Source organism: Palaemon carinicauda, chromosome 22 (assembly GCF_036898095.1).
Source record: "Palaemon carinicauda isolate YSFRI2023 chromosome 22, ASM3689809v2, whole genome shotgun sequence".
NCBI lineage: Eukaryota > Metazoa > Arthropoda > Malacostraca > Decapoda > Palaemonidae > Palaemon > Palaemon carinicauda.
The window spans coordinates 116220295-116246941 of NC_090746.1; the positions used below are offsets into that span (position 1 = coordinate 116220295).

Below are 26647 nucleotides of genomic sequence, written 5' to 3' on the forward strand. Positions count from 1 at the left end.
GAAGGGAAACAAGGAAAAATAAAACATTTTAAATACAGTAACATTAAAATAAATAATTCCTATATAAACTATAAATACTTTATCAAAACAAGAGGAAGAGAAATTAGATACAATAGTGTGCCCGAGTGTACCCTCAAACAAGAGAACTCTAACCCAAGACAGTGGAAGACCATGGTACAGAGGCTATGGCACTACCCAAGACTAGAGAATAATGGTTTGATTTTGGAATGTCCTTCTCCTAGAAGAGCTGCTTACCATAGCTAAAGTGTCTCTTCTACCCTTACCAAGAGGAAAGTAGCTACTGAACATTTACACTACAGTAGTTAAACCCCTTGGGTAAAGAAGAATTGTTTGGTAATCTTAGTGTTGTCAGGTGTACGAGGACAGAGGAGAATCTGTGAAGAATATGCCAGACTATTCGGTGTATGTGTAGGGAAAGGGAAAGGCAGTATCTCAATGGGTGGCTGGTGCCCTGGCCAACCTACTACCATTTGGTTGTCTGATCATGTCTGTGCTCCTTATTATATAAATACATAGTTACTCAGCTTTTTTAGACCATTGGAAAGGCCTTCTACAAAGAACTGTGCTACCATTTGATTGTCAGAAGATGAAATTACAGTGAGAATTCATGAAGGACAAATGTATCTCATGGTGTGTTGCTGGAAATTATTGTTTTATATTCATACATACCCCTAATTGTGTATTTAGATCCTTGAGGTGTGTTTTTAGGCTTGTAAGTATAATACTTTGTGAATTCTAGAGTAGAAATAATTTGACTACTTTTTACCACATCACAAATTGTATGTGTATGTAAAATACGAGTTGCCCTAGATAATGGCTGAATTTAATTACCCCGGAGCAACTTTCACCAATAATGGAGACGACTCCCAAGAGATCAAAAGGAGAATTAGTATTGCAAAGAATGCAACCATCGCACTAATCAATGTGTGGAAAGACAAACATATCACTCTAAACACAAAGAAGCGGCTTCTCAAATCACTTGTTTTCCCCATCGCATCATACGGCTCAGAATGTTGGGTTTTAAAAGCTACAGATTGGAAAAGATTGGAAAGTTTTGAACTATGGTGTTACAGAAGAGTCCTTAGGATAAGCTGGATTGAGAAAAAGACTAACGTGGAAGTTCTACTAAAGATCAATATCGAAAAAAGATTACTTGACATTTTGGATGAAAGAAAACTAACTTTTTTGGACACCAGGTTCGGAAACACAATACTCTGGAAAGAACGCTACTAATTGGATCAGTCTATGGTACAAGAACGAGAGGAAGGCCTAAAACTAGATTGAGTGACAATATCAAGGAGATGTGCGGGCTAATGATGGTGGAGTTGAAAAGGAAGGCTCAAGACCGGAATGAATGGAGATTTTTTGTGCAGAGGGCCACGGCCGTTCGACATCGAACACCCCGTACTTGATGATGATGTAAAATACTTCAACTACTGATTACCTTTTTTGTTTGACATCTGATTTGTCTTCCAAACAAGACATTCACAGCAGTTAGACTATGTAGGCAGCACTTTATACAGATACTGTATTGCTGATAGAATTTTATAACTGGAAGAAAGTTCAAGATAATTCCAATCATATGTGAGAATTGTTCAGAAAATAATCCAAGTGGAGACTACTTAATGTGAATTATAACCATATATCAATTATCATTCTAGAGGTTTTGTTAGTTGTGATAGAAAGCTCAAAGCAGCAAGGTCTCAATTGTCTTTCAACTCGAAATTCTCTTTTTGATGAGTCAACCCTTTTACCCCCAAAGGACGTACTGGTACGTTTCACAAAACTCATCCCTTTACCCCCATTTACATTTTTTTGGCATATTTTTGATAACTTTTCGAGAAACTTCAGGCATTTTCCAAAAGAATGAGACCAACCTGACCTCTCTATGACAAAAATTAAGGTTGTTATAGCAATTTAAAAAATATATACAGATGCTCCCCTACTTACGAACATTCGAGTTACGAACAACGGTACATACGAACACAAATTGAAGGAAGTCCAAACATGTTCGTAAACATCCGTAGATTTCATTTCAAGTTAAATTCTCTCTCTCTCTCTCTCTCTCTCTCTCTCTCTCCGTATTTTGATTTTTAATGCAGTTAAATCTTCACATTTCTTTGAAAATTATTAAAAAAAATTTTATATCCTTATTCGATGTTTCAATTAAGGGAATAGTAACGGATCGGAAGAAAACCACTTGATTTGCCTCTCGCCTTCCGTCAGAAGAAATATAACGTCATCAGACTTTTGGCATTTTTTTTTTTATTTCTTAACATATTAGAAATATCTTCAAGATGAATATTACATCAGCGCCAATATGTTACAGAAAATCAGTTTCCCTACAGTTCTTATTATTAGGTATCATGCGAAATCATTGTAGCTCTTTCTGTGTGTGTGTGTGTGTGTGCTCGCTCTGTCAATCGCATACGGGTAGTTAATTCTAAAGCTTCATACAGTATTCAATTTTTCGTTCAATATTAAGCCTTCATATTTCATTAGACATTATTGTGTTTAATTGTGGTTTATTAAAGCACGTTCATATTTTTTTTTTTAATTTCTTGAGCATTTCAATAATCAACAATTACTTTTGATTTACTTTTGGTTGGGAGATCAGCTGATCTCAAGGTGACGCTGCAGTATTACGATTATGCGCACATATAGTACGAATAACACTGATTTATATAATTTTCTTGATATTCGAAATCTCTTCATAGTGAATATTACAACAGCGCTAATATATTATAGGGTATCACATTTTCCATACAGTTCGTTGATAGACCTTATTATTAGTTATAAACGGAATACGCAACCCCCCACCTCTCTCTCTCTCTCTCTCTCTCTCTCTCTCTCCGTATTTTGATTTTTAATGCAGTTAAGTCTTCATATTTCTTTGAAAATATTAAAAAATTCTTTATATCCTTATTCGATGTTTCGATTATGGGAATAGTAACGGATCGGAAGAAAATCACTTGATTTGCCTCTCGCCTTCCGCCAGAAGAAATATAACATCAGACTTTTTTTTTTCTTAACTTTACGGTAAGTTGTAGGCTACTAATCTCATAACTAATGATACAGACCACTAAAACACTTGATATCGTTACTCGGTGTTTCGATTATGAGAATTCTGTAATAAGATTACTCGGCAACATAATGAAAGGAAATCATTCGGTTTGTCAGCGCTCTTCCGCCAAATACATGACGTCACAAGATACGTGACGTATACTCTACAAAGAATGATTCCGTCGGTCAAAATTGAAATAAAACAATTCAGTAAACTAACCTCTCTCTCTCTCTCTCTCTCTCTCTCTCTCTCTCTCTCTCTCTCTAACATACGTAGTACAGTACTGTACGTATTCTCTCCATTTTATTAAATGTTTTTTTCAGTACAAACCAATACAGGTTACTTATACAAGCCTTAAACATACTGAAACATACTTATATAAACCTTCAATATACTTATACAGTACTGTATATGCCTTAAACATAAATTATAATACAAAATATGGCACTGAAGCAACTTACGAACAGTTTGAACTTACGAACGATCGTTCGGAACGTAACTCGTTCGTAAGTTGGGGAGCGTCTGTATAGCAAAATGTGCTTGAAAAAAAAAACCCTGGGGGTTAAGAGTTGGAAAGTTCCAAATAGCCTGGGGGTAAAAGGGTTAACCGCGAGTCACACAGCTAATAACTGGGAATCACAAGATTCTTAATCTTAAAATGAAAACAAAAAAATTTTAAATGTTAGTAATTCAGCCAAGTTTGTTTTCCCAGAATCTAGTTTAAGGCTTAAGAAAACATATTTCTTTAGTGTCTGTGAAGCATAAAAGAATTAGCTTTGTATCTTTATTTATTGGGTATACAAGATGATTACTATTAAAACATTTTTCAGGTGACTTGTATTCTCAAGGATCGCCAGGAAATGTTCCAGCAAGCAGCGTGCCACAAGTTGCACGAGGTTCAGGAATTTCTCCTGATCGCAGATTAGTTAATTACAGTTCTACTCGTGGAAATAGTACTGAGAGGTATGTAAAGTAATGAAAGAAGGTTATTCTCTCGAATATGGTATGACCCAAAGATTTTTTTTTCTTTCTCATTCTAAGTGCCAGGTTGTAGGTAAGAATTTATTATATAATTGCAAGTAAATATTCACTTCACATCACATCTATTTATGCAGACATTATTTTACAGAAACTTTTATGGTAACCAGATTTAGCTGTATTGTACTTAAAATCTGTTATTGTAAAATTGGCTTTTAGTTCATTATATTTTTTCATACTGTTTTAATAGGCATATTTCTCTTTTTTGTATCAAAATAGCCTTGAGTATATTTATGAAACAAAGGATACTTGAAAAATTAACATTAGATTCAAATGTGTTTTATAGTGATGGTGTCATTGGTGGAGTTACACTGGAAGTATTGAGAGAAGCGGAAGCCCTGATGCGTTGCCATGCCAATCAACCTGAATTTCTACTCCAGCTGTTTCGTCATGCATCCCAGATCACAGTACATACAGACCAGCATGTTGCCGTAGCATTACTTCAAGACCTGGCTGCCCGACCCCATAGAACTAATCATGGGTAAGTGATGTCAAAAACTGGTATTTGTTCCTACGTGTATACAAACATTTTGTACTTTGAAATAGCGGAATGTCTTCAGCTATTGAATGTGTTAACAAGATAGTAAACGACAGGTGGTGCCCATGGGTGTGTGATCCCACTCGCCCCCTTTTAGAAGACACTTCAATTCTGTCTTCGGCCACAACAAATACAAACGTACTGTTGTGATCTGACCAAAGGCTGTGATCTTTTTCTTTTACCTCTCATAAGTGAATACTGGCTAATGCTAATGGATGTGACAGAAGACATTCGTACTTGCCATGGAAAGGGTGGCTGCTGCAACCAGTTTTATTACTAAAGTGGATATAGAACCACTTTCTTTGTGGTTCTTCTAGGAAACGTGTGCCAAGTGTGGTAACCTCTAAGATGACACTAAGGAAGTCTATCACCTCTTTCTTTCCCTCATCAGGTGCGCATGCTATGAGTCTTCTATGCATATGTCCGTGCATCGGTCCTCGGGAAGTATGCTGTAGAAGCAAGGAGGTCTAAGACCTGCGTTGTTCGTGTTTTTAGGATCTGGTGGTGTGTGGTTTTTCCCCAGTGATTGCCACACCCCACCAGAGTTTAGAAGCTCTTATGTTGCCATGTAGACCATATAAATTTATTTGTGTGGAGTTTCCAGTATCAGCATATTGCTTATTACAGTACCAACAAGGATTGACCAAGCTCTGACAGATAAGCCCTCTGTGTCTTTTTTTATTAAGTTGGTAGGTAAGGCTACCTTGTCCCGGATATCCTGAGTGCCAGTGTTTCCTATTGTAAAGACTGTTATTTCAATTGTGGTTGCAGTGAAACCAGTGATAGTGTTCATAGTGCTGGTGTCCCCAGTGGTGAATCTCCCTTTGGTCCCTAAGCCCAAAAGGACTGTTAAGGCCCACTCTCATATAGGTGTGCCAGTGCTTCTGAAGAAGGATGCTCCTGGACGAGTTGGTGCCATTCCGAAAGTTGAGCGTAATTTGGCTCCTGGGTCTAAGTTATCAGTGCTTGTTGCCCTGGTGTCATCCCTGTGTCTATCATGCCAACCCTTGTGGCCATCACCCTCACCTTCCTGGGTTCTGGGGCCCATATCCCTCTTGTGCTCTGTGCCTGTTACCCCAACCTTTGTACTCGTATTGCAAGCTCTGTGAGTGTGCCTACCACTCCCCTGTGACAGTGTTCCACAGTGTTGTTGTTCCTGTTGGAGCAACCAGTCCAGTTTCTCCCCTTAGGGGAGCTTTGTCGTCAATGGTCAATCAGACCTCGACTCCTCTGCTTACAGAGCTGTAGGTGAGTGTTGGTAAACTGAAGAAACATGTGCGTTCCTCTTCCTATTCCAATTTTGATTCTGATGGATGCAAGACTCTTTACTTCCTACTGGGTACAGTGCTGCTCCTCGCATGTCACCCTGCTAGGCGCTTAGGCCCATTTGCAAGGGATACATCTATTGATGCATCTCAATAATTAGCTGATCCTGGCCTGCTATGTGAAGCAATTACAGTCAGTGACAGAGGCAATTTCAGTCATCCTTCCATCATCAAGATATAGAATTTTCGCATATCATTCAGGTGTCAACTCTTTAAGTTTTCTGCACAGTGCATGCCATTCTTATTCTCTGCTTCTGTTAACTGTTCACCTATCTTATTTTTCTGTATACTTTGTATTGCTGTTTTGTTAACTTGATACTATCCAGTATAGCATTGATAATTATATTGATAAAACAGTAATGAAAAACAAACACTTATACAGCCCTTCTTACTCGTTGGGGTTAGGTAACAAACAGGCGCAAGAAGCGAGAATTGTGAATACTTGCTGCCTTATGGTGGGTTAACCACTAACCCACCAACTCACTGCCCATTGCCTGTGTGCTGTCAATTAACACACTAACTCACTGTGGTGCCTAATATTGTTTTTACTTGGTCTTATCACAGTATAAGTATTTTATTAATGGATGAACACATTTTTTGTAAGTATATAGTAAATGTACACACATTTACTACAGTACACATAACACATTATTGCTACACTTATACGTACATGTAACACGTACAGAAACAACAAAACGCTGTTGTTCTTATCTAAGGATACTTGATGATGTTGTAGTGTATATTACTGTAAGATATGTGCAGTACTATCACTACAGTACAGCTTATTGGCTAAGGTAACACTCGTGAGTGATTGCTGTTTTTGGCAGGTTGACTCTCACCATTCAAACTCACCGCACGTAGCGTATATTTACTTTACTTCACTACTGTAAAGTACAGTATATCGTATACAGTGCTGTGCAGTAGTTAATATAACAATAAGACTAATATGCAATGAATACACTAACACCATAGAATTTTAAAAAGTATTACAATACCACCAACCATTTATGTACAAAGTTCTATGCAGTAAGTCTAAAGCATGATGGAACTATTGAGCCGTCGACTGTTTGGCACATGGGGTAGCGTAATGTATGTATCATATTTTGAAATAAAATCACTATAAATACACAGGATATTTACAGGATTTTTTACATCACATTTCACAGCCTTTAATCTATAGGAATATACACACCAAGTCTCTTGGCACCTTTGTGTTCGGTCGTGTTCGGGCTGCTTAAGTAGCTGTTTAGCAAGCCCAGTTCCCAAGCAGGACAGTAAGCATCTTGTCTATGATAACGTATAGATGCATGTCTGGAATGAAGGTAGACTGACTTGGACTTCTCCTTTATTCCCTGTGGTCCTCTCTTGGAGATGTAGCAGTTGAGGGATTACTTGGTGGGTCTCACTGGATGCTGGTAAACTACACTTTCCAAGGAAGAAAATTAACCAGCCATTTTGGTTGAAGGGGAGGACTTTTGACCCACCAATCTGTGAGTCTCCCTGTTTAAAGGACAAAAGGCACTATTTGTGAAGGAATAAATGAAAAATTTTTAGAAGTGCTATGATTTGTATTTTCCTATCTATAGAAACCTGAGTCTTTTAATTTAAAACTTCCCACCTCGACTGTCCCTTTCAGAAGTGAAAAGTTTCCGACAGGTTTGGGGTGCAGGGTTTCTCACCTGTATTCACCGCCTTTTGTTAACTATCTCTTTAACGATTTCAATGGCCGGTTCGAGATCGCGTCGAAAACATATCCTTATTTAAAGGACTCAGGTTTTTATAGCTAGGGAAAAAAAAAAGTTTTAGAATTTGTTATATTTAAAAGATTCAGGTTTATGTTGCGAGGAAAAATAAAAGTTTAAAACAATTTTTACATTTGATATTTAGATGGAAAAATAACTTTACATTTCCATCTATTTTTAATGGGCCTTTTTTCTTTATGTCTTCCAGAGTTAATGCTAATAGCCATGGGAACAGCAATGAAACCAGTAGTCTATCCCTTCCAGCTCCTCTTCGGGAATCTTCTTGGCATCAGTCAGCCTGCCAGTCTGATCACCATAATATATTGCCACAGGTAAGGTTTAGTTAATTTTAGTAAATATAATAATGACTGTTATAAGTATAGATTACTTTTGAAGTTGAGGATTTTTGCTTGCCTAAGAATGAACTGTGATGGCAAGAATACTTTTTTTTTTTCTGTGGAGAATGTCAGTTGGCATGATTTTAATTTTTTTTTTTATTAGCATTCAAGCTTTATTTGCTTTTGATAAGGTAAAACATTTTTTATCTTTGTTACTTAAGTCTTCCACTATGTGTAACCTTACCCTACGATGAAAATACACTGAAAATAATTGTCTATATGGCTTTTTGAGGGGTTAATGTGCTGTGTGCTCTCCATTGACTTCCCTGTAAAAGGATAGAATCAGGAATCCAGTATGACTTAAAGAGGGGTTTCGACAAAAGATAGACCTGCTTTTTGGAAATTGCTCTCTGGTCTCGAAAGACTTTCCTGTAAAAGGGTAGAACAGCAAGTCCAATACAACATAATCACCATAGAAATGTTGTCTTTCCTGCTCTAGGGTCAGTGTATCAGTGTGCTAACCACGTACTAAGTGTGTATAAGAGAGACCTTTGAGTTCAGGCTCTAATAAACTACACAGCGCCTTCAATGCTGAAATCGTTAAACTGTTGGTGACACGTAACCACCGAGAACCATTACTACAGTCTTAGTGTTCCTTTGTAAATGTCCTTGCGCTTTGTGAGCGCAATGGTCCGGGGAAAGTTATTTTGGCTCTGCCTTCTGGAAGAACCTCTGTAGTTGATCTACCCGTCGGTGCCCCTCAAGGGTCGAGGTCCTCCTTGGAGCTCCCTTGGTCAGATCTGACTAGTTTGACCCTTGATCAAGTTCACAATCAGATCTCTAAATCTGAGCACTCTCTTGCTTCCAATTAGTCAAACAAGATCTTTTCCACCCCTGCACTCTCGAGATAGAGAAAGTTCTACGCACCAGCTTACTGCGTCATCACTCTCCTTGGAGAGAATCAAGGCAGAAGGCACATACTTCTTAGCCTCTTCAGTTTGTGGCCATGCAATCATCTCCCATGGCCTCCTTACGAGCTGCCTCTTAGCAGTAACGTACTTTGCAGAGTCACTGGGTTATCAACCCCATTGTCTCTAGAGAAGTACAGGAGTTTATGCTGTGTGGTGGTAAGGCAGTGTCCTTGTCACGCTAATTAGAAAATCAGTGGGCTAACTGGGTTTTGAAGAGGAGGATACATTAGTTTCCTGATTCTTAAAGCAAGTTAACTCAGAGATAGCTCTGATGCTACAAGATGCATTGGTGCAAGTTGCCCTGTCTAAGCTTCTGAGGAGTCATTTGCAGGCGTTACTGGATAAGTAGAGGTCTGCTTAGCAGGACTCACAGATCTAGCATGTCTGTAGCTAAACCCTTTGGTCCAGCCATGCCTGTGGAATCAGGTGCAAGAAAGACCTCTAGGGGCTTTCCTAGACCCCAGTCAGAACCACCCACAACTTCTTTCCGAAAGGAGCATGTGCATGCACAGCCCTTTTGAGCATCCCAACCTGGTCTTTCCTGTAAGGGGTGTAGTAGGAAAAATGGAGGGAGAAGGAAATGCTGATGCCAAGTATAATTTTGAAGGCTTCAAATATCCTTCAGGACTTCTCAGGGGCAGTTCTGCTTGTGCCTCCACATGGCTGAACATGCTGTAGTTTCAACTGCTTCCATATGTGAGACCCCAGTTGCACCGTCTTTAATCAGCACGACTGTATCAGAGAGTATCGAGTTAGAATATACATGCTTCCTTCTTTCTAACCCAGAACCTTCAGCCTTAGATTTTCGCTAATAAATATACGAAAGAAACTTTTCAGCTTACTATGTAACATACTGTTTTGATGGGCTGTAAGACATCTCCTTCCAACAGACAAAACTAGTAAGTGTGGAGAGGCATGGATGGTGTTCCTGATAAATGGGTCACCATGCCAGATAACCCCAGACCTAGGCATCCTTTTTTGTCTACCTCTTTAAAGTTAGGAAGCTTAAGCTATCGATAGTTTTGCTGTATAAATCTGCATCAACAGAACCTTTTGAGCGGGGTTTTAACATAGATTTAGACTCGGATAGGTTTCAAATAATTACTGTACTTAGTCTTTTGCTTTTCAACCACCATCCCTGCCAACTCATTCAGTGCCCAGGTTGCTTGATAGATCTCATGAGTTTTTGGAAAAACTAGATTTGACCATTTCCATACAAGTTACTATAGAAGGCTATTTGATTGATATCATTATTCTCATGAGGAGTTCATCACCATCACTCCTTGCCGTGATGATTTCGGATCTTCTGTTTTTGGCCAAAACGAAAAGAATAAATTGCTTCCTTATTGACATTTTATGTTATTATCCAATGTCAGGACATCCAGCGCTTTATGTATTGGTGTGGCCACATGGTGTTTATAAGACACAACCTTAGCAAAATCAAATCTAGGAGGTTCAACATAGGTGTGTGGTACTCATTTTGTCTGTGGGGCCCCCCCCCCCCCCCCAGGGAAAATTGGATAGAAGAGGGACCCCATCCCGTAGGTCCCTCAGCAGAAGCATAATGACAGGCATCAAGCTTCTCCGAGGATTTCGTTATAAGGTAATTGCCTGACCTGTTAGTTTTCCTTCTCACCTATACAATCCCCAATTGGAGGTTTGCTTGGCTGTAGATTATTACTTTTATAGTATACGACTACCCTAGTATTGCTCTGGTATTTGTCCTTGGAGAACACACACCATATTTACCCCAAAATACGGGTTTTGACGAGGACCAAAGCTATTCTTTGGGAGGTGCTGTGTCGTCTCCCAAGATGATGGCCTGTCATAAACAAGTGCCTGGGTAGTATTGTCTCAAGAATTCATATTGGTTCTCGATAATTATTTATTATCTGTTACAAGATTAATTTCAGCATTGGAGGTGCTATAATAGTTCCAGAGAGCCTGAATATTTGGGTCTCCCTCTTAAGCACCGAGTTAGTCCTTTACACATTATATTGAAACACTGGTCCTAGAGCCGGGGAGACAATATTTCTTGGGTATTTTATGTCGTATTGGATTCCATGTTCTAGCTTTTTACCAGAAAGTCCTTGGAGTCCACACAAACCCTTCCCAAACCTGTTTTTCTTTCGTCAAGTCCAATTTTTTCTTTACTTTTATATCAAAATACTCAAAAACCAATGCTAGAAATACTGAACACCCAAGGAGAATTTAGCAAAGTCCATGGGTAAAGTCTCACTGGGAAACAGGAAGAAACAATAACTTAGCTAAAGGGCAAAATGATGTCTGTACCTAGATTGACCCAAGTGTTTAGATATCTAGCTTTTATGATATGCAAAGGAAACCAACCTATAATTAGTAGTTTTTTTTTTCAAACTACTTACATATCTTGATGAGTATGCATGAATAGAACTTCATTTGGAGAATTTATCACTAATCAACTTATTAACAAAAAATGAAATGGGAATATTTTGTTTTAATACTAACCCATTATTGTCAACACTACCTATCCATGCGTATGCACAAATCCAAGAGATAGTGTTATGCATTCCAAAAAGATCCATTGCTGTTATGTTTGCTGCCAAGCTGTAAGTTGAAAGTACAATAGTATATTCTGGTTTGCAGATGTTTTTAATAGCATCTCAAGCAAGATAGTCAGTCTCATCAAACAATTCAATATATTTGGCAGGAGTATGAGAAAACAAGATGAAAATTAGTCTTTTCTAACATTTGTAGAAGCCCAGACAAGGAAGCTTTTCAGCAGCCAAACTTGAGAGAGTTTCACCAGAATTTATCAATTCCTTGCATAAATGCCTGGAATTCGTCTAGCAAGGCCCATTTAGGAAGAATAGTTTGGCACCAGTAGTCAAGGCAAAAATGTTTTACAGACAATCTCTATCACTTTTAGTAAAGACTCTTTTAAGATTTTTGTCATGGTAGCAGCCTCGGTCCAATCATACCCAATTTTCACCTTTTCTTTAGACATAAAGGTAGGTACATTTTTGCCATTAAGGGTTATAGATCCACTATAAACCAGACAGATTGTTTCACTTGTAACATTTGAGGTTGGCGGCTGGGAAATTTTCATCGTAATTGTTATTTTTCATCAAGGCATCCCGCTGTGTAAAATTCCAGGGTCACCAGCTGATACAACTTGTAATATATATTAGTGCTCATACTACTCCGATGATACAGAAAAATACAATTTCAAGATTCCTGTTTCATTAAGTGGGATACTTTCCTGTTACTCATTATTCCATTAACAGAACCATAGACCCTTTCTTGACCCCCATTTTATAATTAGCTATGGGTTCTCATCAGTATTTTTACCTGGTAATCCCTATGGTACATTCTTCTCCCTTAGCTTCCTTCTGAGGTGATAAAAACTGAGCTCCTAACTTAAAACTATTCAGGCTACAGTAAGAGTAATAGACTAATGGAACAAATTATATTTTTATAAAATGAATTTTAAAAATTTGAACCCATTATCAACTCTAGTACCTTCCTTGCAACCCCTTTGTTCTGTTGCAATTGCTCAGACAACATAGGAAGAAAGACAGCTAATCACTGTTAATCTGAGATAACCATATGCACAAGTGACAACATACCAGGAGAAATGGATCATCATGCATTTGATTTTCCTTATTAAATTGTCCAGAATTTTCTCAGAAATATAACTTATAAAAGTACAGAATATTATAAAACAATTATATATTTTATAGGGTTTATGTGGTATGGTTATATAATAGTTTGTGGTATGGTTATATATGTAGGTATTGATTCAGCTAGATTAACCCTTTTACCCCCAAAGGACGTACTGGTACGTTTCACAAAACCCATCCCTTTACCCCCATGGACGTACTGGTACGTACGTCCTTGCTAAAGAATGCTATAAAAAAAAATTTTTTTTTTATATTTTTGATAATTTTTTGAGAAAATTCAGGCATTTTCCAAGAGAATGAGACCAACCTGACCTCTCTATGACAAAAATTAAGGCTGTTAGAGCAATTTAAAAAAAGTATACTGCAAAATGTGCTGGGAAAAAAATAACCCCCTGGGGCTTAAGGGTTGGAAATTTCCAAAGAGCCTGGGGGTAAAAGGGTTAATTGTTAGTGATAAAAGAGGCCTTCATCCTTCATTAGTGTTAGTGGCAGTCCTGTTATATTACTATGCCATTATTGTTGGTGTGAGGAGAGAGGTTAGAGAGTCCTTATGCTAATTGTAAGTGCTGAATATTTTCATTCTTTTGTTATTGGCTTGGCTTGTGGCAAATGCAGTATTTGCCCATCCATTTTTCTATCATGTATTATTGTCTTTTCCTACTTTTCATACTTCCGTCATAGTTTAATCTTCTTTTGTGGAAAGGAAGGCAAATTTCATCAAACTGAATGAGTGTGTTATTTTTGGGGGATTATTACTCAAAATGAGTTTATGCTTTAAGGTCGTCATTTGACTACTCGTGTAAAATTGTGTTCAAGTTCTACATTCTTAGTAAATACATGGCTGAATTTGCTGTGTTCATTGGTAGTTTGCATTGCATCTATACTGTGGAAATAGTGATTTCATTGTGGGTCTCATATTATTTCTATGAACCTCCCCTGATGTTATTATTGCTTCCTCTCAGGAAGCTCTTGTTTTATCGAGATTTACCCTAAATCTAAAAATCTCGATTTTTTTTTTTCATTTCAATAGATTTGTGCCTTCAGTAAAGTAATGAGATACATTAAAAGGCACAATGGCAAGAAGGAAAGCTGGACAACAGGAAAAAGAACTTTGTCATTTTCAGTCTGTCTCTTTGGTCTGACACAGCCCCAAGCTCCAGGTTTTTATATATATATATATATATATATATATATATATATATATATATATATATATATATATATATATGTAGAGAGGAGAGAGAGAGAGAGAGAGAGAGAGAGAGAGAGAGAGAGAGAGAGAGAGAGAGAGAGAGAGAGAGAGAGTGAGTGAGTGAGTGAGTTTAAAGATTTATTCTTCTGGATTTGTTAGTAACTACTGCATATCTTGTTCAAGGGAATTATTTCTGGGCAATCATGATCTATCTTTTCTTTGTGTTTCATGTTTGGGACTAATATTATTGCTGTACTGTGTTATTATTACTAGTTAAGTGACATCCCAAATTGGAAAAGTAGGATGCTACAAGCCCGAGGGCTCCGACACAAAAAGTATCCCAATAAGGAAAGGAAATAGGAAAATAAATAAACTATCTATGTTAAGTAATGAATAGAAATTAAGAAATATTTTAAGATCAGTAACGACTTTGGAATAAATCTGTCATATACAAAGTATGAAGAGAAACTTATGTCAACCTGTTCAACATAAAACTTTTGCAACAAATTTGAACTTCGAAGATTCCACCAATTCAGCTGCAACATTAGGCAGATCATTCCGCAATCGGGTCAAAGCTGAATTAAACTTGTAGAATACTGTGTGGTATTGAGCCTTATGATGGAAAAGGCAAGTTTTAGAATTAACTACATACTTGCACTACATATAGGATGGTACAGTTTGGGAAAAACTAGATGCAAAGGATAGTCACAGTTATGAAATATCTCATGCAACATGCATAAAGGACTAACTGAATGATTGTGCCGGAGTTTAATATCGAGATCAGGAATAAAAAATTTAATAGACCTCAAATTTTTGTTCAATAAATTGAGATGAGAGGAGTCATCAGCTGAAAACAAGACATAAGAACAATACTCAAAACAAGGAAGAAAGAAGGAATTGAAACATATCTTCAGGATACAAATACCAAATGAGTTACTCAAAAGTAAATGTTCTGGGGCATACCCTAGTTTTGCTTCTTGCCATTAACCACTAGATTGTATCATGACTTTGCTAGAGGTATATGTATGTTAAAAGAAAATGGAATATTTATAGTTTTGTTGGTAAATGTCGATAAATCCGAGCTTCTAGAGAAGAGGCAATATGAATATCAGGTGAGTATAGAAATAACATATTTTATTCTTTAGGTTCAGACTATATGCATGAGGTGTATGTTGGATTTGTCAACTTTTTTTACAATTTTTGAATCTTTAGTATTTGCCCTTCAAAAATTGTTTTAGTAGGCTCTAGCTTCCCTAGTAGAAATAGTACATATAACATCCTTAAATACTAATACAGTTCTTAATATTTTTTATGCATTTCTTGGTTTTATCCTTATCTTTCATATGGGAATAAGTCTGTTGGTGTGTAGATATCCTTTATACTAAGTCATTTGATGAAAGAAGAGTGAAGTAAGGTAATCCTTGGTGTCTGACACTGTTGTATGTCACTCCGCGTGTGATTTTTCCATAGGAGGAGTAATGCCTGTAACAAGTATATCTTATATGCAAAGCACCACTAGTTTGCAGGCACTTGTTGTTCTGGCCAAGTACTTCTAAGTCTTAAAGTGGAACATAGGCCATAGAATATGAGGAAAGATGTGGTAATATTCCTAAAGTCTGGCATTATCACTTGATGAATGAGAAATTACATCAGTCTATTAAATGTACATTTCACTTTTTTACATTGGCTGGAGGCGCTTTTACAGCTGAGAGAGCAAGCTATATCTTCAGTCTTTTAAGTTAGAGGTGTCAGCAGTTCATTTTTTTCCATTCATATCAGCCACACCACTGTTAATATGAACCAGAGACAGGAATTCCTTATTCACAGGAATTGGTAGATGTGTACCATATATCTGTATTTACACATATATAAATTTAGTTATTGCTGAACAGTTCTGATTATGATAAATGTTTATGGCTTAATCAATCATCTACCATCTGAAAAAAAAGTGCATCAACTGGAAGGGTTGAGCAATTTGGAAAATGTGTGTGTTAACCAAAATAGCTTGTTAAAGAATGTTTCTGAAAATTACGGGTAATTCAGATTTTCTTAATACTTTCATGTCATAGTTCGACGTTATTGTAAGAATATGTTTTTATAGGATATTCAATGCTGGAAAAGGTCATGTAATTGAACAAATACTTTGGATAATCCCTGCGTAATTGAGACATGAATCTTGATGGAAGGTAACCTTGCTTATTTTAGAGGCAGCGTTGTTAATTGCTGGTCCAGTATCAGCATGACCTGTTGCATCAACATCTCGGTGGCAAGAACACCTGTTCTTATTTTGTATCACCATTTTGACAGCATGTCCACCAATTTAGCACCATTAACCAATGATACAGCTTTCTTTGCATGGACATAAGTTATTCCGCCTGGTTGTTAATGTCGTAGGAGTATTATAAGGGTATCGTCTTTATACATTATATCTGCTGGAAAGATCGGTAACGTCTCTGCCTGGTGTTTCCCAGTCGGGGGTTCGAGTCCCGCTCAGACTCGTTAGTGCCATTAGTGTCTGCAAACCTTACCATCCTTGTGAGCTAAGGTTGGGGGGTTTGGGGGAGCCTATAGGTCTATCTGCTGAGTCATCAGCAGCCACTGCCTGGCCCTCCCTGGTCCTAGCTTGGGTGGAGAGGGGGCTTGGGCGCTGATCATATAATATATGGTCAGTCTCTAGGGCATTGTCCTGATTGCTAGGGCAATGTCACTGTCCCTTGCCTCTGCCATTCATGAGCGACCTTTAAACCTTTACTGCTGGAAAGGCTTATGGTCATCAGAGTATTATTTTCACTAAGCAGAAGACCTGTCACAGAAGTTATGAAAGGGAACCTTCACAGCCAAGGGTTTAAGTAACCTTTGATAGTTTAGTGGAATTTAGGAGCTGCAAGCTAAGTTGATGTGAAATAAATTTTTCATGTTTTTCATGTATTATATTGTAGGAGACCAAAGGACAACTTGAGCATCTTTTGCATGAAGTAGTATAGACTCTACCTCTCTGCATATGATAAAAATATGGGAAATTTTGGTAGAACATTACTATTCATTTGCCTTGACACTGTACATATACATAGCATCTACAGTTGCAAAATGTTATTTATTGAAAAATTAATGCTGTTTTGTTTACAATCTGTTGAATATTTTAGGCATACTAATTAACAGAGAACAAATTCCTTAGAGCAGTCTAAAAATCTCTCGTACTGGTGGGGTGCTTATCATTCATAACAGCATAAGGCATTAATGTTTTAAATTGGTTGTAATGATGCCATGAATTGTACTGTAAATTACTGAGACACAAAATCAGTTAAAAATGGTACAGTACTTCAGAAGAAGAATACAAAAGAAAAAGAAAAGAAAAATTGGTAACCTATGTAGCATGAGATATAGGCCACTTGCTTTTGCTGGAAATACCAATAGATCTAATATTTTCTTAATACAGAAGGCCCACTCCAAAACACTTTCCATTGATTCGACATTTTGAAGTGATGAAATTAGTTTCATCAGGTAAGGTATGGCTTTCTGTAATATAGAAAACTACTTGTTTTCTAAGTAATATTGAGCTTGTTAATATTTATTGGTTTGATGATTGGTCTGCCTAGATCATTGCTAAAGACATTAGTACTGTAATGGCCTTGCTTTTTATGAAACATATAGATGGAATTGATATGGTAAATGTTAAGAACACTCTATATAAACCAAACTAGATTATCTTTTGAGAAGAACATTAAATGAGCAATTTGCAGTCCTTAGGCTCTTACCTGTGATACAAGGTAGGTGTAGAAAGAAATGGAAAAGGTTTATTAAAGGGAGTAATTGCTGGCCTGCCTCGAGAGAGGGAGAATTTTATAGGAAACAGGAGAGTCAAAACAGGCGGTCTTCCTTAGATATGAAATACCGGTACTTAGAGACTATAAAACATACCTGAAATGACGTTGAAAGCCAAAATAGATGAAACAGAAAAACTGTACATACAGCTATCCTTTCCTCCCTTTTCTTATCTGTATTTAATTGGTTTGTCATCTTAGAAATTTTATCAGATTCACTACAAAACTTCTTATATGTTGACATAATTCTCTCTCTCTCTCTCTCTCTCTCTCTCTCTCTCTCTCTCTCTCTCTCTCTCTCTCTCTCTCTCTCTCTCTCTCTCTCTCTCTCTCTCTCCTTCTTTCTTTTATTTTTCATAATTGAAGAATTCTGTATGGAGGGGTCTTCCAGAGAAATCTCACATTTCAGTTTGATTAATATGTTTGAGAATTAATTATAAATTATCTAAAAAGGAAATTTGACCCATTTAAATCATATCACTTATATTTAATCATATATATTAACTTAAATCATTTAACTAAATATTAGAAATCACTGAGTGGAAGACATAAGTCAGTTTTGGCAATTCCTTTGATGGATGAATGATCGGCAAAGCTTTTGAATTTTCTTTAAAGGAGAATGGAAGTGTAACTGGTCTCTCTGGGTCTGAAGTCAGTGACAGTGGCTTGACATCTGAGGATGAAGATAGTAGGGTAAGACATTTTTTTTGTGCCTATAAAGATATAGGCATACTTTATTGTATTCTATTAGTCAGTGGTATATATATATTGATGTTTTTAATATTATTTGCTTGCTTTTTTTTAGATTATTTTTGTACACTTTTGTTCTGTAATATTCATTAGTTTTCACATTTTTAATTCGCTATGATTTTGTTTTCCATCACTTGAACTTAGTGGAGTTTAAGAAGCGGCAATTTTTATCAATTATAATTACAATATATTTGATGACAATTTTATCCTTTCATACTTGCCCGTTAGGTCACGCCTGACCTACATCAAAATTTTGTTTGAATTCTTTTCAAAGTAATGTGAATCCAAACATTACTCGCCTTTCCAACCCCCAGGCTTTGTATCGAAATGTGAAGAACTTGAGCCTAAGTCCGGGAGCACAAACAGGAGTACCAGGTATTATGCCTTGGACATCTTGTACTAACATAGGCACTCATCCTCGACCTCAGTATCCTCCTTCCCCCCAGCAGTGTCATCCTCCCTTTTCCCATCATAATTATCAGTATTTACCCCAACAAAACCTATCAAACAATCAAGGAGGTAGTCGAAGCGTTGCCAATTCCGAGAGCTCCATTTATGATCGCTTGGTATACAATGAATCTCATCTGACCAACAACCACCCTCAGGAGGTATGTATCAAGTTGTATGCTAGTTTCTTGTAAGACAATAGATGAAATGTATTATATTTTCTCAGTTGTAGAAGTACAGTATCTATCTTAAAGCTTTGTTTTTGCAAGAACTCCCATGATACAGCCCACCTTTTTTTCCATATCCTGTAAAATGTCGATCAATTTGGTTTATTTTATAGAAGAGGAAACCAGATGTAATGTCAGGAAAACAAATTTTTGCTACATTCAATCATTCCTGCTACAGTATTAGAAAAAATAGAAATTATGTAATGTACTGTACTGTATTTAGTTACATGAAATCATCAGGTTGAAGAATTACCCTGTATTATTGTATTTATCTAATAGTCCAATTTATGTGGCTAATTTTATACCTTGTGTGTCACGTTTTACTAAATCGGTTTACAGGTTTTTGAATTTTGTCTTCAACACACCAGTAGCAGTTTGTTCTTCCTTGGTATTGGTGCTGAACTTTCCTGCTTTTTAATATCACTGCTGCTTGTCTTTTTACCAGAAAGTTCCCACAAACTTTTACAAAGCCTGTTCCTGCATCCAACTTCTTTATTTTCTCAAACTTTTATTTACCTTTGTCGTCTTGGCTATATTATACAACACGTTGATGAAGGTATCTTCAAATGAGAATTGCACAGGGTTTACAGAGGATATGTAAATAAGGATACACCTGTTTTCAATGAAACCTCAGGTGACACGCGGGTATATAAAATTTTGTTTTAAGAATGTCCTGAAATATGCAAGCAAGACTTTATTACACATTTTTCTAAATAGCTTCTCATGATGTTAAGGGCCTAGAAATCAAGGTTTGGGAACTGTTCCCAAGAAGCAAACAGCTTATATATGTACACATGAATCACAAATAACACAGACGGTATTAAGCACTCATTTATATTTTGTAATGTAAGGAAATTTTTAATTATTATTGTTGGTATTTGCAGTTTGATGAACAGTATGGGTCAGTTGCGGTCATAATAATTCAGCTTCAATGTTTAAACTTTCATCACTCACACCATTGATTAGTAGAAACTTCATGTTTTTGTTACTCACATACTAATAAATTACAACCATTTATGACAGTTTTAGCAAGGTTATTATAGAGAATTTAATTTATTCCAATCAGTATTTATTGATTAATTGATGAATCCTTTTGTATGAGTGATTTTTCTATGCAAGTTTTTACTTTCTATGAATTATTTAAGATCATACTCTATTAACCCTTTTACCCCCAGGCTATTTGGAAATTTCCAACCCTTAACCCCGAGGGGTTATTTTTTTTCAAGCACATTTTGCAGTATATTTTTTTCAAATTGCTCTAACAGCCTTAATTTTCATCATAGAGAGGTCAGGTTGGTCTCATTCTCTTGGAAAATGCCTGAAGTTTCTCAAAAAATTGTCAAAAATATGCAAAAAAAAAAAAATTAAATAGCAGTTTTTTGCAAGGACGTACCGTGGGGGTAAAGGGGTGAGTTTTGTGAAACGTACCAGTACGTCCTTTGGGGGTAAAAGGGTTAATCTTAGAAATGACAGCTTGTTAGCTAATTACTGATGTTTTTCTGTTATGTTTTTCCTATGAGTGTCCTCAAACATTTGGCTATCTATAAGCTTTTTCCCCAGTACCATTCTCCCAGGATATTTTTATACCAGGGGAAGGCATATGATACCACCTAAAACATTGGATTTCATGGAATTTATATAGCAGTTATATACCTTAGAAATGGTGCTAAAGGAGCATTTCACTGGGCGGCACGGGTCGGAGCCCAGAAACATTGGATTTCATGGAATTAATGATTTTATTCTATTGACTTTTATAAAGTTTTTATATTTCAGCATTATCCTCTGTTGTTCCTCTATGAGTTTGCAGTAGTTTCTTTCTGGAACATCAGTTAAACTGATTAAATATAGATTACTAAGTCTTTCATTTATTGTCAGGCTGATGAGCTGTGGTTGAATCAAGAGGGGGCTGACCATAGAGTAAGGAAATCCCAAAATGAGGCTGACACTGCAGGATCTTCCCCTGAACATGCTCCTCATGTAAGTAATAGAATTAGCAAGTTCAAATTTCAGATTTTGTTTGTTGTATAATGGGATTTTTTTTCTAATATTGTTGTGCGGAGGAACCTCTGAGGTTGATTTTTCTCAGTTCAATAGTATTTTTTTTCTAGACAAAACAGGTATGAGTCAAGATACCTCATTGGTGGTAACTTTTCAATACTCAAACAAATGTAGTTACTGTACTCTTTTTAGGCGTAGCTGTGTCCTAGCGCATACTTGCAAGACCTTGCTCTTAATATCTTTTTTTATTAGTATTGCACTTGTGTTTTTTATATTGATACAAGACTAAAGTTTAGTGATTGGTAGTGGTAAGCCAGATTGAAAAGTTGTGAAGAACATGATAGGATAAAAAAAAATAAGATATTGAAATGTGAAAGTAGTGTGCTTGTGTCTGATTTAGTCATGATAGGATAAAAAGAGATAAGATATTAAAATGTGAAAGTAGTGTGCTTGTGTCTGATTTAGTCAGGCAACCTTTCACTTAAACGATCAAGTAAAATTAAGTTAAATTTTCATTTATTTCGGTCATTCATAATTTGTTTATTTTTTATTATTTTGTACATGTAATTACTGTGAACTTAGTGTGATTATACTTTATAATAAGTTATTTTTGGGTTTATGAATAGATTAATCCAATTCATATCAACTGATTTTGGGGAAAATTTAATTGGTGATCAAACAAATCAGTGTTAAAACAGCCTTCTTAAAGAAAAATTTTCAACATTCAAGGTTCCACTAAACAGTAGAACCTCACTATAACAGACATTGTTATTACGGAATCCAGGTATAACAAGCTAAATTTAGATAACCAAAGTAGTGATTAGTTGGTAAAGGTCTCCATAAGAAGTACCTAGTTCCAAGATGTTTATATTAATTTACTGTATATTTATTTATATAAAGGTAATAAAAACCATTTTCCCTTATTTATTATTGACATACCTTCATAATGAAAATATAAATAAATAGTAAAGCAATTCAACTGACACCAACTCACGGATGTTTGTACCTATGTCCAGCACCTGCGTACAACCATGTTTCTTTTCATCAATAGAAATTTTGAATGGGAATGTTTCATAACAAATAGGATTGGCACTATAATTAACCCTTTCTCCACCAAAGGACGTACCGGTACATTCTTGCAGAACACTGTTATTTACATGTTTTTGCATGTTTTTGATAACTTTATGAGAAACTTCAGGCATTTTCCAAAAGAATGAGACCAACCTGACCTCTCTACGACAAAAATTAAGGCTGTTAGAGCAATTTGATAAAAATATATAGCAAAATGTGCTCGAAATTTAACCTTATGGCGGGGGTAAAAGGGTTAATGATAAGCTAGAGGAATAAAATCTAATTTTAAAGATATTTGTGTTATATGTATGGAAGTTAGAATAACATCTTATACAAGTTTATGGTGGTCTTCGTTATGTGCTGGAAATTTTACATGCAAATGTCATTAACCCTTTTACCCCCAGGCTCTTTGGAAATTTCCAACCCTTAACCCCCAAGGGGTTATTTTTTCCCCAGCACATTTTGCAGTATATTTTTTTAAATTGCTCTAACAGCCTTAATTTTTGTCATAGAGAGGTCAGGTTGGTCTCATTCTCTTGGAAAATGCCTGAATTTTCTCAAAGAAATTATCAAAAATATGAAGAAAAAAAAATTTTATAGCATTTTTTTGCAAGGACGTACCGGTACGTCCATGGGGGTAAAGGGATGAGTTTTGTGAAACGTACCAGTACGTCCTTTGGGGGTAAAAGGGTTAATAAATAATTCTTGTTTCTTGTTTTAGCCTTTGGGGAATGATACCGAGTTCCGGTCATTCGAGTCACTCGTATCATCTGCTGTAAGGGCTAGCGTTGATCTCTTACAAAGCCATGTAGGGGGAGTGATAACCTCTTCAAATACCGTCACTCCATTGTTACTTTCTGCTATACATAGCACAGTAGTGGGCCAGGTGAGTGGAGTATATGATTTACTTGATATTTTAGATGCATCAAGTTGTTACTTAAAGATTTTCTAATCATTGCAAAAAACATGATGTTTTACATACATAATTTCTGGGGATTCTGTAAAACATATATTTTTACAATGTAACTTTAGAGTATATAAGTAAAACAATAGTAGGTAAAGCATTGTTCACTCTGTACTTTTTTTCATCTACTATTTCATCTTAAATTTTACTTGCCAAGGCAATTGCAAAGAAGCATCGGGTTTGTTTTCACAAGGCCATTATTCTGCATGTAGGTATGCATCGGCATAAGAATGAATTTTAGTATTCTATGCATGCTTAATCTACTGTTTATATAAGAAATTGCTCTTCATTCTACCTGTGCTTCAGTATCAAGCTTCTTTGTAGCACTTTTCACTGCTTTTCTCCTTTTCCACTGAAATGTCCAGCCTTTTCTACATGGTATTCTTCCAGTTTTCACCTATCAGTATTGCTTGGAAACAAAAGTTACATGAGAATTATTTTGAATATACAGTACTACTCAGACCTTGGAGGAGGTGAAGATAAACAGTTCACTTCCTCAATAGTATTGTTACCTAGTTTCAAAGATTAAGTCTGATATGAGACTTTGCATGGAATGTTTACCCTTAACTTTACAGACTTGCAGTTCTTGAGGCATTGACAATTAAATGTATATCCAGCTAGTACATCTATAGTAACTATACAATGATTATAGCAGTATTCTTGCTCTTTTGGTATGGTCTCATAGTGAGGGGAGAATTCTGTCTGAGGTTTGGCGTTTTTCATCAAACAAAAAGAAATCAAAAGGGGTGAACAGATTAGGGTGTACTTTAAACTATTTCTTATTATGTTCTCTTGGCTCTTTTGAATATTCTTTTCTTCATGCTTTTTATTGCCTCAGAGATTCTTTATTTAAAATTACTTAGATTGTGACGCAGTTCCGGTAGGCCCTGCTGCTTCCTCCGGTGCCTTAGATGACCGCGGAGGTAGCAGCAGTAGGGGATTCAGCATTATGAAGCTTCATCTGTGGTGGATAATGTGGGAGGTTGGGCTGTGGCACCATAGCAGTACCAGCTGAACTCAGTTGAGTCCCTGGTTAGGCTGAAGGAACGTAGAGAGTAGAGGTCCCCTTTTTTGTTTTGTTTCATTTGTTGATGTCGGCTACCCCCCAAAATTGGGGGAAGTGCCTTTGGTATATGTATGTATGTACTTAAAAAATCTTGCATATTACAGATACAAACACAGGCGCAGTCACTGAATCTACCCCAGAGTTTCCTGTTTTCTGTTGACACAGAGCTGAAGACTGCTCTTCAGACCTTTGTAGGAAAGCGGTAGGTATAGCATTGTCTTATTTGGGTAGCATGAAGAGCCTATTCCTGTAACTGAGATCTTTTAATTCATCAGATACATTTAATTAATATTTATATATTTATGCATTGTATATGAGAGTGATTTTACATTTTTTAACAGGTTATTGGAAGTAAACAACGAAGTACCTTCTGTTATTTCTCAAGTGCTGCTGACCCAATATTGCACTGTTTTAGTTCAGAGACTTCGAGATACACACCCCACATTACCCCAGACACCCACCAAATTGCCACCAAACAAACAAGCTCAGGTAACAAACATTCATATTTCATATTTAATCATTAATGATATGTAAAAGCATTGATATTTTTTTATTTATTTTTTTATTAATCTTACCTTTATTACAGCTGTGAATTTTTATATTTCATTGTATAATATATTTCAAAACTATCTTGTGACTTACTGGCGATTCGACCTGAGCTAGCACGCTGCCTGAACCCGGGGTCGCCTCGGGCCATGTACCACACTGCCAGAGGTTGACCCCGTAGAAAACGGGAAGAGGGAGATAAACTATACAAAAAGCTGGTCGGTTAGGTAGAGTTAACCAGTAACTCCTAAGAAGGTAGTTCTAGGTAAGTATGTTAGAAAAAATACAAATTACTTGAAAATTTGGGATATTTTCTTGTATATTATATTTCAAAACTATCTTGTGTATCATATTTAAGGATATGCATGTTGTTATTCTGACCAATAGGATGTAATTACTGTACTGTGCTATTGCATGTGGATTTTCTTTTTGTAGTGGAAAACCACTTGGATATTGGTTAAGTGAAACTTAATTTTTCTTAACCCTTTAACCCCCAGGCTATTTGGAAATTTCCAACCCTTAACCCCAGGGGGTTATTTTTTTCCCAGCACATTTTGCAGTATATTTTTTTTAAATTGCTCTAACAGCCTTAATTTTTGTCATAGAGAGGTCAGGTTGGTCTCATTCTCTTGGAAAATGCCTGAATTTTTTAAAAAAAATTATCAAAAATATAAAAAAAAATAATTTTTATAGCATTTTTTGCAAGGACGTACCGGTACGTCCATGGGGGTAAAGGTATGGCTTTTGTGAAACGTACCAGTACGTCCTTTGGGGGTAAAAGGGTTAAGAAATACTGTTGTAAATTTTTGGCAATATGAAAGTCACCAAGATGCTACAATTGCTTCTTTGTGGTGCTGAAACCAATTATGAAGTAACTACTTCATGATAATTTTACTGATGTGTTCTTACTAAGCCACTCATTGGTTTAGATAGTCATATGCTTCAGTTCAGATTGTGTGATTGTATTACCACTTAGATTCCAAAGAATCTGCAGTTGGACAGGTGGTTTAGTTTGGATGTATTACCACTTAGACTCCAAAGAATCTGCAGTTGGACAGGTGGTTTAGTTTAGATACACCAACAGCCTTGAGTCCTTCTAAGAGAGTATACCCACAAGTCTATCAAAAGATCACAAATTTTTAAGTAATTTGTATTTTTCCTAACATACTTACCTAGAACTACCTTCTTGGGAGTTACTGGTTAACTCTACCTAACCGACCAGCTTTTTGTATAGTTTATCTCCCTCTTCCCGTTTTCTACGGGGTCAACCTCTGGCAGTGTGGTACATGCCCCGAGGCGACCCCGGGGTCAGGCAGCGTGCTAGCTCAGGTCGAATCTCCAGTAAGTTTCTGGTCGCGACGCGATAAACATCTCGCCGTGCTCTCTCTTACCTGTGCGACTCTCGTGTCCCCCGATCCTTTGTGCTTACCGCGTCTGGAACAATTAAGATTTTGGCCAAGTGGTGCCAGCTCTTAGTTACATAATAAGTCAAGCTTCCTTACAAGACAGGATGCATCTTGTCTATGGTAACATGTTTAATGTAAGTATGGAGGAATGGTAAAATGACTGACTCTTCAAACTGCTTCTTTCATTCTCCTTACTTGGGGATGAAGCATTCATTCCATTACATGCTAAATATGACATTGATGTTGGTGAACACCTATAAATCAACCAACCTGTGCCAGGTATTTAATTCCGTACTGGATCTCCTTATTAAGGAAGAAAGATTCCTTTATCGACCAAAAACCAGGCACCAACCAAGTACTGGCCAGGCCCTATTTGCATAATTATCCATATAATGGGCTTATAGGAGGTTGATGGAGTGATCTCCCTTACTCCCACACAGGACCATAAACACTGGCATTT

The 26647-nt window shown here is 36.6% G+C and overlaps 1 protein-coding gene across 9 annotated transcripts in view; it reads left to right on the plus strand.

The window, feature by feature from the left end:
- The window catches only part of LOC137616710 (uncharacterized), a 198471-nt gene that overhangs the window by 133864 nt on the left and 37960 nt on the right, over positions 1-26647 (plus strand). For all 9 annotated transcript variants that reach the window (XM_068346711.1, XM_068346706.1, XM_068346705.1 and 6 more), the window contains 9 exons: positions 3916-4048; positions 4410-4604; positions 7937-8060; positions 18328-18405; positions 18777-19070; positions 21012-21113; positions 22927-23091; positions 24340-24437; positions 24577-24724. In XM_068346711.1, coding sequence (XP_068202812.1) covers positions 3916-4048; positions 4410-4604; positions 7937-8060; positions 18328-18405; positions 18777-19070; positions 21012-21113; positions 22927-23091; positions 24340-24437; positions 24577-24724 — 1337 coding nt within the window. The remainder of the gene's footprint in view (positions 1-3915; positions 4049-4409; positions 4605-7936; positions 8061-18327; positions 18406-18776; positions 19071-21011; positions 21114-22926; positions 23092-24339; positions 24438-24576; positions 24725-26647) is intronic.